Genomic DNA, 12,412 nt, shown 5'->3' on the forward strand with positions numbered 1-12,412 from the left:
GGACAATCTCAAAATTTCATGTGAATCAAGCCTATTTTCACTATTTCGCCGCAGCCGCATCTGCTTCCAGGCCCGTGCGCCTGACCTAAGCTACCACACAAATTGCAGAATTACATTTGTACATACCAATGAACAGCAAGAGATAATGGCTCAACCATCGTTTTCAAGCTAAACATTGAACCCATTGGTGAAATACCGGTAGAAAATTGTACTAGTCCATATCCCATATACAGTAGTAGTGACTCTAAAGTGTCATATTTCAATAAAATATACAAGGCCACCAGTTCCCTCCAAATGCACCCATAAAATATTCTAGCAATAAAATTACCTATAATATGCATTCAAACTTCAGGTTTCTCTATTTTTTCTATTTTTTGACCGGTACTTTATTCGAAACTATCCTCTGCCACCTATCATGCTGTGTGTCATATTAAGCAGTAATGGATCAAGATTTGTGGGCTTTTGTCTTAGATACATCCCAATTACATGCTTTATTGGTTTGTTTTTATGAATTCCTTTAGAATGATTTGAGGATAAGTGCGATCGTTTGTCATGATTTATTTTGATCTATCCTGCACTAAAATTTATTTTCTTTGTGCTCTACTATGCAATAAAACAATACCAGTGAATTGGAAAGTAGTTGCTACATTTGATATATGTACTTGTACAAGTTCTGTTTTTGCAGAGAAAGGATTTATGCTGTCTTTCTCCATACATATTATTTTAAATTTAAAAGAGTACATTGCACACTTGTATATAGTGTGGGATTGTGTGATTCATTGATCATATATAGAAGATACATTTATTAAAATAAAACCATCTGTTACATTATCTATCATTATTTTATATGACTCAAATGCGATTTATACTTATAGATCTGGATCTGCAGTCATGAATGGCCAGATGAACGGAGATCTTCACCATTCATTGGAGAATGTCTCAGGTATTTCTACTCCCAGGGTAGCTATTCTAGTTCAAAAAGCACAAGTTACTGTCAAGTTGTTGATGTGTAGAACAGTTTACTTAATTTTGTTGTTATTTAGATTTTTCTTTTTAAATTTCAAATTTTGAATTTCTGTCACATGACGGGTGTTGTCATGGTGATGATCAATCAGGTGATAAGAAATTGCAACTTCTACCTTCAGGGATTTTCCGAGCCACCCCACGATTGATCGTGGAGCCACAATGTAAGAGCACATCCAATGAGTGGCTTAATCTCTTAACTCTTGGCTTTAGCCTTTACAGACATACCTATTTTGGAGTGACTTGTACACTAAAAAGTCATCTTTCACAGACAGTAGTCTCATTTTTCCAGGGACATCATGGCACTAGATCCTTTTCCCCACATTATTTCCAAGCTTTGTAGAATCATTTCTAGGTATCATAGGACCAGAAACTGCTTTAATGGTATTAGCTAATTTTTGCAAGAGAGAGCTAATGTACTCGAGTGTATCATAGCTCTAGAAAATTTATATATCCTTGCTATATATATATATAGCTAGACTAGTGTATTTTCAGGAATGTATACTGATATTATTAGCTTTTTATAGTAATTATCAGGCTACCTATACATCCTAGCTTCATTCAAAGCTGAATCTTTTGATTCGGTGAAGAAAGTAAGAAAATACAGGAATGAATTCCAGAAAGAATATGATCCATTAAAGCTTAACATACTTATTTAGGGTTAACTCCTTTATTTAATACACAAACTATCCCAGCGTGGTTGTCACATCACCAGCTAACTGTTCAAAAAGTTTTAAGGAGTCTGAGTATTGGAAAACAGTTTTGCTGCTCGGTACAAGTTTTGTACATATTCACCTATGATGTAATGTGTACTTTTGCAATGTCCTTTTTGTCAACAAAAAGTATTGTCCCATCACTTATATTTATTTGAATTGTGAGTCATAAGACAACATTTTACACCTGTTTTAGAATTTATCAGATGAGTAATTCTGATAGTACATAGAGAGTAATACATACCTTTTTCCTATCACCCCTTGTATCACCCCAAGACACTGATATCAGCAAAAGTGCTGGTACAATGTGTGATTTAGAAAAGGGTTGGTATTATTAAATTTATTACTGTAACAGTATATTCTTAGTAATAACATGCAAAACACATCTTGAACATTTGAATAATCACTGATTAGTGTCTTGTATCAAATAACAATTATTTAAAAATGAAATTTCCAGCTATAAAACTATATTTTACAGAAAATATAAACTCAAAAATAAGTGTGATATCATATAGTTAGTGTTTTCAAGGTTTAATCTGCAAGAGGTGTGATACAAAGTAAAATATGAATTTTATAATCATTGGGAATAAAAATCACTTTGTTGTAAGTGTAAATTCATTATATGCATATTAGCTATAACCATGTTTTACTGTATCGATATCAGCCCTGCAGAATTGTACTGTATACTGTACAATGTAAGCAGTATTGCATATATATAAAATTCTTACATTCAGTTATAAGTATGCAATAAAATATTCTTGGGGGTATTTTACTTAATCAGATTTTGCATGTACTCTTCTGTATATGGAAATGATGTTTTATTTTATGATTACTTTTAAATTTATAACCACCTGTTAGTTAAAAAGTGCATGCTCTGTGGTGGTGGCCATTCTTTTAATTTCTTGCTTTTTATGACACTGAATATTAACTCATTTAGATATCATTGCAATATACTGATGCTTGCAGGTGGAGGGATAACTAGGTCACCCAATAAAACCATGGATACTAGTCACTATGGAGATGGCCTTGCATCTAAATCTTTCTCTTCTGTTTGGTCCCCTCAGGGTTTGTGTCTGCAGAATGAATTCTTGTGTTTATTTTTTGCAATGATAGAACTATTTTAAGAACATCTTAAGATTTTATTTCAGGTTCTTTTTAAAGATGGTAGTTTTTTAAAATTTCAATTGAAATGTTTGAAATAGGATACAGACTGCATGATAAGGCAGTTGATTGCATCAAAAACGAATTCTGAAATATTTTGTGAAGTCAAGTAGTTTATTAATAGAAAAGACTGAAATAAAACTCGGATAAGAGGAGTTAATACACTCATTGCAAACTACAGTGTGAATGTTGTTTTCATTATTCTCTGTACGAAAATAACAGAAATAAATTCATCTCTGATGAACGCAACAAAACACCTACAACAGTATTAAATTTAGATTTCAAATTATACAGAAGTTAGGGTAATTAAGCTTTAGACAATGTGTCTGCATTGCTGTGTTTAAAAAACAATAGCTCTCTGCTGCTTTTTCTAAGCAAGATTGGTTAACTTCAGCTTTGATGTGTTACTCTCAAGATGTATATTTCATGAACTGCTCATAATAATTAAAAATATTAATTACTGCAAATAGCTTCAGATTAATATCAATTTTTAATATATGTTAATTTTTGTTTTCCTCTGAACTGTTGCTTCTTTTTGTGCATGGTGACCATTTCATGCTATTGTTGAAGGAAAGAAATAATGACATTCATGTTACATTTTAGGGGAGGTGACCACAAAGTCGTACAAACCAGTGTCTTTTGCCAACAACCGGGTAGCCACCACAAACACTACCAGCAGTACCACCTCGGCCCGCCCCACCATGTCATCCTCTATCACAGTCAACTCAAGTTTTGGTATGTAACCACGGGTATACTTTAAAAATTTATTTTTTAATTTTATTAGAATTTTTTATTCCAGTGTTGTAATGCTGTGGTCATTATACACAGGTCAGATATCCCGATCTGTCCCGTCAAGTCCTAGATTTAGGTCCAAACTCATGGTCCCTTTATCACCCAAACCTCTGCACAGGATCAGGGGTAAAACATTTCATTGGTTGATATTTAGATGTGAAAGCCTTGGCTACCCACAATTCTCTCTTGTTAAACAGGAAATGCTACTTACAAATTTTTTTAATACACTCTATTGAAAATGGCAAGTACACACACTGCTAAGGATTCGCTAATGTGCATGGTGTGAATATCCTTTACCCCCTGTCATTTTTGTAACTATTTGCTTTTGCTGGAACATGCTGCTTTCCCCTTCTCTTTGGCTCATATTTGTAAGAAAAATTTATTGCTGGTCTATTAAGCACGAAAAATACAAATAATTATTTTGGACCTGAATTTCTCAATTCAGAAAAGTAAATTATTGAGAAGATTGTTAAAATTAGTTAAAATTAGCTCTATAAATTATCTTTTGAATTTCAAAATTCTGATACACGTACAGAATACTCTAAAATTAAAGTTTATATTTTCTCTTATGAAAAATGAATTATTGGCCAACTTTGTATGTGGCTTTTGTCAAATTCTTATTGAGTTATCGGCTATAGAATTTTTATAATGTAATGAATACACTTAGTAAATGGTATACTTTCAGAACTGTCTTGCTTCCTGCAAATTAAGCTGTTGTGCCATTGGCTGATACCTCTGTCATATTTTTTGCCATGGCTTCATTATTCTCACAGTGTTCGCTTATAGATTTTGTGTGAATTTCAACATTTGATACTATAATTATGTATATCAGTGTTGTAAAAGAAATTAGTATTTGAATATTTAATGGCCATATCACATGAACCCATTATGCCACGTTTTTCAACAGGGAATGTTTTTGTAAATTGAATATAATGTTATGTAGTCTTAAATCAGGCAGAAAGATGATAAAATTTAAGCTCCCTGGTGAAAGAAAGTTTGATGTTGTCATTATAGTCAGACAAGGAGAATATGTTTTATTAATTTTCTGAAAATTGGAATCATTTATCCTTTGTCTTTATTGAACAGTTTTAAAGTTATTGATGTCTGACACAGTTAAAATTGCAGGAATGCAATTAAAGGCTGAACATGCTCTGATAACATTTTCAATTGTGGATGTTTCTATTCTGAAGGGATTTCAAATCCTAAAACAAATTAAAAATTTTTTTAAAAAAGTAAAAATTGAAAGATGAGGTCAAAATAGACCACTATGTTCTCCTTGTCTGAGGTCACTGTTGGTGATCTGTATTGTATCACTGTTGGTGATCTTTAGGTCACTATTGGTGATATGTATGTCACTATCGGTGATGTGTATGTTGTATGTCCTCTGCCTCCTCCTCCGTAGATTCGTCCTGGGACAGATCCTCCCCGAGTCTCTGGTCCTCCATGTCCAACTACACCAGCGACTCGGTCCGGTCCTCACCGGTCAGTTCTCCAGCCATCCAGCGCCGACCATTTCCCAAACCCAAGCCTCTTCCCAAACCCAAGAGTAAACCAATTCCTATCACAGGTTCTAAGAGTCTGCCGGAGGTAGATTCAATGAGTAATTTCACTACACCTAGCGCCTCCCCTGGTAGTTCCTCCAAAGGTCTGGACCTATTCTTCCGGCAGATGGAAAAAATTTCAAAATTAGGCAGCGATGAGCAAGGTAGATGGTGTATGACCAAAGCATGCATTTATATTCCCCTTTGCTGATCCATGTCCAGGTTTTGGAATCTGTTATTTTGATTTCCGTTTTGAGTTTTGAAGCATGCTGATATTAATTGTTACTTTTTTTCAGTTGTTCAATATATTGATTTGCATTGTTTCAGTTTCTCTCTGTACTAATTTTCTATTTTGAGTTACCTCCCTTGACCTCTTTATTCTATTCATACTGTTCTTCAATAAAAATACCTCTGCACTCTATCTACAAACTGAAAACTATAAGATTAACCTGATAACAAAAAGGTACATATATGTTTACATTAATTCTTAGATCACCTCTTGATAAGTTTTATAAGTAAAATATAACCATTATTTAAACCTCTTTGATTGACAATTGTAGAGGGGGTTGCATATCATTAGTGTATCTTGTCATCAGATATCTTTTGTTAAGTATATTTAGATAAACTTTCAAAGTGAACCTGTTTATTTCTGTACATGTTTAAGTTTATTTAGTTCCCTTCTGTCAAAGATCACATTTAGATGATAGGATATTTTGGTTTTTGTCTAGACATTCTACATAATACTGACATCTTCACTGTTAAGAAATATATAACTGAGCAATCTATCTCAGGCTAAAGAAGATGTGGCCTGTGTTTATCAATTTTTGCATTTTGTTTGGTGTGAGATTAATACTTCATTGAAACTTTTACTTTTTCTCTCCTCTTCTGATATTAGACCCATCACAGGTAGATGAACAGTCACAGACCATCATGTCTCTATCACCAGAGCCCCCGTCAATGTTTGCAGACGCAAAGCCACGCGAAGTGAAAATTCAACACATGAACACCCCTAAAAACTTTCAGCACATGGGCTCTCCTCAGAGCAATCAACCTGTCACTAGAGAAATCAAAATAGAGCACCACCCTCCTTCCCACGGTAGGGAAATCAAAATACAGAGGGCTACACCTCCATCACATGGAAAAATCCACAATGTGGTCTCATCTCCACAAACACCAACTTACGTCAAAGTAGATAGGGTGGATGGCACACCTACCTCAGTGATTAACATAGAGAACAGAAGTTCAGGCCCTGACTCGAAGCAACAAAGCTTTTCAAGCGAAGCAACTTTCAACCCTGCTCAAGGGGACAGTGGTTTCTCTGCTAATCTGAGTGCCTCAGAAAGTGCACATTCTCCAAGAAATGTCCATCAGATTCCAATTCAGTATTCATTTACTTCTCCCAAACAAAGCACATCTGCAGGCATGCCAACAAGTCATTCAACTCCCAAAGAACATCCTGTAAAAATTGAACAGTCTATTCCACATGAAAAGTTTGTTCACATTGAACAAGCAGCTCCACCAGAACAGAAAGTGGAGGTGGAACGTCCTGTTCCAATACATCATTCATTCAGACAGGAACATCCAGTGGCTCCAGTGGAAAAGTCGGTGGAAAAACAAGTTCCAGTACAGCATTCATTCAAAACAGAGCAACCTGCTTCCATGGAGGAAACAATTGAGCCAGTTGTGGCAAAGAAACCAGATCCCATTTCACAAATATTTAAAAAGGAACAACCACATAATATTTCCATGGAGTTGGAGTGTCCTTTGCCTGCAAAACGAAATCCATCTAGAGGTCACAATCTTCCTCTTGAAAATTCTGTTCCACTGACTATACAAACATCTTCTGCTCCAGAGACAAGGAATTCCATTGGTGAGGAGACCAGGTCACATGACTCTGGAATAACCAGTCGTGGATCTTCTTGGCAGAGTGAAAACTTTGGGAAAGGACAGACTGGCAATTACAGTCCTGGTTCATATGCAACTTTACCTGTGAGGAAATCACAGCAGAAAGTTATAGCAGAGCCAGACTACGATGATGCAGAGTTTCATTCTTATTCATCTTACCCAGGTTTTAAGAAAAATGACGGACATAGGGGCTATGAGAGTGAGGCAGAGTTTGGCAGGAGGGGGGACTTTCGATCAAAATGGGCCCCAAATAAAACTCAGCAACCAATAAATGAAGGGTATGCCACTGATATAGATTTCTTTGTGCGAGATAATCGTAACATTGGAAAAGCACCCGCAAAATCCACCACTAAGCCTTTCCAAGTAGGGAAAGGTCCTAAACCATTTGAAAGGGACTACATGTCAGATTTAAATAATATAACCCAGGAACTGATGTCTGGGGTTGATGCCTACTTTGGTTCAAAAGGGAAACCTTCACAGAAAGCTGCAGAAAAAGATTCAGGATTCACATCTCCAAGAAACATTCAAAGAGATGCATCTCCAAGGGATAATCAGAATTTTTCTCCTCAAAGACACGTCCAAAATATGACATCCCCCAGAGAATACCAAAGTCCAGATAACAGTTTTAGTAGCAGCTACAGAGAGCCAGCTCCAGAATCAAAGCCGGTAGATTTAGGGAAGAAGATAGGAAGTTTATTTTCGAGTCCAACCAAGCCAGTGTTGGAGACCTCAGACAGTGAGAGCTACCCACGATTACCGGTACCAGAGGGATTCGAGGATTCTGGGAATGAAGCTGTGGTAGAGGACCCAGGGGACAGAGAAAGGATGCCAGCCCCTCCCAGATTAGTACAACTAAAGGTTCACCACGAGGAAACCCCTCCAAACACCCCCTACTGTGATAAGCAAGGTTCAGGTAGGCATGGTGTTCTTGTGCATGGAGAATGACCTTGTTCTGAAAAAAAAACCTGCATGTGAACGATGCACAGAACGATGAACATGAACACACTAACTAGCATGTGAAAAATTAACATGATGCACACATGTGAACTTGAATAACACACAATAAGAATTCTTTTATCACTTTATTTTATTTTTCATATGCACTCTAGCTAATTTTATTCTTGATTTTAATTTACTGAATTCAATTTCTCTTTAGTTTGCACAGAGTTAGTTTCAAATGCTCGGGCAGCATGGAGAATTAACAAGATTGACCTCCCCTGAACCAGCATGAAGATCTAACCTGTTCTGAAAATATGAAACATAACTATTTTATTTACCATATGATTAAAAATAGAATTTTATGAAATTCCTTCATTTTATTTTTCATAGTGCATTGGTTTTTAACTACGGTGTTGACATTGTTACTAAAAATAATTTTATATTCCTTGAAATTTAAATTTATATGATTTATTTTCAGATTTTAATATAACTTGGCACACAAGTAGACTACACTAAGATACATTTGCGGTTTTTAATAGAAACATTTTAATTTGATACTTAGTTTCTGATTTTAATATAACTTTGCACACATTTTTTTCCTGCCTGCAGAATTTTTTTAAGACTTGATTTCAATTTTAGAATCATTGATTTCAATGAACAGTGTTGCCATGGCAGAATTTTCTGTGAAATTGCTACAGTTTTTGTCTGATTTTAGTATAACTTTCGTTAGGCATTGGTTTTTGATTTCAATGAACATTTATGAAATTCCATGTTTGCAAAATTTATGTTTTTATCAGTGCAATTGCCCACTCTTTAGTTGGCTTTTGTAGAAAATTTATGAACAGTTTGCAAAATTTATGTTTTATCAGCATTTACTCCCAATGCCATGCTAGGTCCTAGATGGAAGATACCCATGAGCATGAAACATGCAGTAGATATAATAAGTTGTCATCATACTCTTTAGCTGATAAAAATTTGGCAAGACTATTGCCACAATTATCATAATTTGACATTTCATTTCTGGTATGTATTGATTCATTGCTGGATAAGTCAGGCATTGTTTGGTCTGCTTTATGTATCCTTGGACAATTTGTTGCATCTTGTAGACTGTCAGATTTGGTAAAAGGAAATTAGGGCTTCATACATGAACAGTTTTTGAGATTTTTCATGGAAAATGAGCTGTCTTTTGGGACTAGAGATCAAAATCTTGGACCCAAACACTTGGATGTTGTTGTCAATCAATATTTCTGATTTCAGACCATATTGTGGACATAATGACCACTTAATAACATTATGCATTTGTGGATATTTCTTCATTCTGTCAGTTTCTTAAGCATATGACTGTCGAGTTCTTTGTGTAAAATAAGGGGCACAAGTCCCGGTGGTCTTCTTATGGCAATGTACAAGTGTCTAAGACCGTGGAAGTCCTTGTCAGTATGTAAGTACATTAGTACTAATGTATTTATTTATAATTAGTATTGGAATCTTCCATTTTGTTTCAGTAATAAGATTTTTGGAGAGATTTTGGGTTTGAATAGAATCAAAAGTATCAGTGGCTAGCAGGATGAAATTTTGCTGATTTAAACACAAGCTGTTCCTCTCTATCTAAGGTCTGTTCAAATGGTGAATGATTATTTATTGGCAGATTTGGCTCAGTGTTCAATCAGGAATTGGTTGGGTATTTTTCCTTTGATGATAAAAAGGATGAATGGATAAAAAAGTTGTAAATTTAGATAGGTCATGGTTAAAAAACCTGAGACGAGATAAACAATATGGCTCGCAGATAAATTACGCTGAAAGTGATAAGATACAAAGTATGGTTCATTGAGAGGCATCTTTTCTGTTAAGTAACAAATCAACTTCCTCTTTTGATTAAGCAGAAGATCTTGCTGTCTTTTTTTACCCCCTTCAATCGATAATCAAAGAGTGATAAACTTTTCTGCACATTGCAGGGCAAAGAATTAAGATTGGTTTTAGGCCAGGTGTTGATTTTTAGGGGTGTTTCACTGTATTTTTAGTTCAGAAGGTAGTTCCTTGACATACCAGTAGCCACTGTGTTTTCTTCATAGTGATTAGTTTAGATGCATTTTCTAGGTTTGACAAAAAGCATTTGTGAATCATTCACTTCATAGATAAAAGCAGTAGGCTATTTTCTCCCTACAAAGGGGGGATCCAGTTTATTGTCTATCTCGGGGTTGCAGAACTTTTATGATTTTCTCTTTGGCAAATCTATCCTGCATTGTCTCTAGTGTCTTGAAGCACAGTCTGTAGATAAGAGTATTATTTATTTTTTTGCGGGTTTCCAAAGATAACTGTAGAGGAGCCAGTGATTAATTAATTCTTTACATATCTCTGTATGGAATGTTAAGATTGGGACCTCCAATTAATGAAATGTAATCTTTTTTCTTGTTTTTTGTTTCTGTCAGTGGATGAACACCGAGATGATTATCCGCAGAAGCTCAAGCAGTTCAGTAACCTAGGTAAGTGTCAGCCAATGAAGGAGGGGATTATCTGTAAACAATTATTGTAATTCAATTAATTTAGAAAAGTGGCTAATTAAAACTTAGAATATACTGAAATAAATATGAACATGCTCAAGGAAAAGTGAGCCTTCAAATTTATTGAGATTGGCGAAGAAAAAAATCCTCTGACTAATTACTACCGGTACATGGATTCTTTTGAATCTCTGCAAAGAAGCTGGTCTTATTAACCTGGAGTTTTGCCCTCCCCCAAAATATCTTGGCAATATTATAACACATAACATTACCCGGTAATAAGTTTAGTGTTATAGAAAACTGGTGGTAATTAAAATTGATTATTTTATATTATTTTATCAATATACAGGAAAACAAGCTTCTCAAATAAGACATCATACACAAGCAATGCTTAAATTACATTAATAAACTTTGGAATCCTGAACATCAATGTATCGAATACCATTGATATGTTGAAATAAGTTGGAAGTCCCAACCACATATTCTATATGCACATAGTACCGTTGTCTATTTCTCACTCCCATCAAGTTTGCTATAATAAGGTTAGACTGTATGATATTGATTTATTTAGCAAAGATTAGTAGTTTTTGTTAACGTGCAATCAAAGAAGACACATTTGAACAAGTTTTATGTCATGTTAGTTTTAGGAGAGAGTCCTTTTGTGTTTTGTTCTTTCATCATGATTTGTGCTCCAAGTACATAGGAAAATATTTGCTTCTTTTAGTAAATTGCAGGATAGTCCTTTTGCTGTAAATGCTGACTTTTTCCTTTAATTAAAAAAAATGTTCATCCAATCAATGTAACCTTCAATTTCCATTGTGGAATTGGATGCAAGACTCCATGGATTTAGCTGCATGTATTTTAAACACGGTGCATTGCAGTCTTGCAGTAGATAAGATTTATGAACCTTTGATGAGTTTGACTGTGTGGTGGATCAATACTTTAAGGAGGTGTTGTGAGACCAGATGTTGCCTTTCTATTGCTGGCCACTAACCTGCTGCGAATCTTCATTGATCAAAACATTGATTATCCAATCACGGGACCCCTCTCTCAACCGATAGGTCACTCACAGCTTCAGTTTCACCTTAAATTGTGTGTTCGGTGTTAAATTTGATCGTATTTTGGATTTTATTAAATGTTTACTTATTGTTTCTGGAGTGTAATTGGAGAATATTGATTTCTCAATGCGTGCTTTATGTGAACTCGTGGGATGCTGAATGGCTGAATGGGGCCCATCAGTAGCGTAGGGGATTAGGATTTGACACCATTCATGGATAGAGGGCAACACCATTGTTTGTTTCAAAGGGATATGGAAATATTGGTTACTGCTATAATATTGACAGAGTTAAACAAAACTTCTCCACCAATGGCTGGTGTCTGTTTAACGTAGATGATCATTTATAATGATTGGATTGGAGACAGATTTTCCTGTGGCCTGTTTAAAGGTGTCACTTGCATTCTATAGTGGATTTAATGTAATCTCCCTCCAATTTGTCTGTTCCAAATTGGTTTGGGGGATTTTTATGTGGGTTTAAATTGACAGAATGAAAAGAAACCTATAATTTGTATCACAATTCTGTATACAAAGGTATCAATGTAAACTGTAGTTCTACTATTCTCTCTGCGTGATCTTAAACTTTATATGTGGCCAATGTCACGAAATCAAAGACATTTATAAATTGAATGTATACCTGAAATAAATTATAACTGAACATATATTTATTTAATTTTATCCAATTTGAAAAATAAGTTCTGAGAATGAAAAACCTTGATTATACCTACAAATTTACTTGCAATTGGCATTCTATAATATTGCTAACCTTATTGAGGCAGTGTCAAATAT

General features: G+C 34.9%; 1 protein-coding gene across 22 annotated transcripts in view; it reads left to right on the top strand.

The window, feature by feature from the left end:
* Window positions 1-12,412, top strand: part of LOC134266323 (sorbin and SH3 domain-containing protein 1-like) — a 72,313-nt gene that overhangs the window by 19,478 nt on the left and 40,423 nt on the right. For 15 of the 22 annotated variants that reach the window (XM_062748542.1, XM_062748543.1, XM_062748544.1 and 12 more), the window contains exons 3-10: window positions 876-943; window positions 1,146-1,187; window positions 2,703-2,801; window positions 3,501-3,632; window positions 3,726-3,815; window positions 5,092-5,394; window positions 6,126-8,048; window positions 10,501-10,554. In XM_062748542.1, coding sequence (XP_062604526.1) covers window positions 876-943; window positions 1,146-1,187; window positions 2,703-2,801; window positions 3,501-3,632; window positions 3,726-3,815; window positions 5,092-5,394; window positions 6,126-8,048; window positions 10,501-10,554 — 2,711 coding nt within the window. The remainder of the gene's footprint in view (window positions 1-875; window positions 944-1,145; window positions 1,188-2,702; window positions 2,802-3,500; window positions 3,633-3,725; window positions 3,816-5,091; window positions 5,395-6,125; window positions 8,049-10,500; window positions 10,555-12,412) is intronic. The other 7 variants (XM_062748563.1, XM_062748561.1, XM_062748551.1 and 4 more) reach the window with 7 other exon arrangements.

This window comes from Saccostrea cucullata, unplaced genomic scaffold, assembly GCF_032062105.1.
Source record: "Saccostrea cucullata isolate Sc308-1 unplaced genomic scaffold, CSIRO_AGI_Scuc_v1 ctg450, whole genome shotgun sequence".
Lineage (NCBI taxonomy): Eukaryota > Metazoa > Mollusca > Bivalvia > Ostreida > Ostreidae > Saccostrea > Saccostrea cuccullata.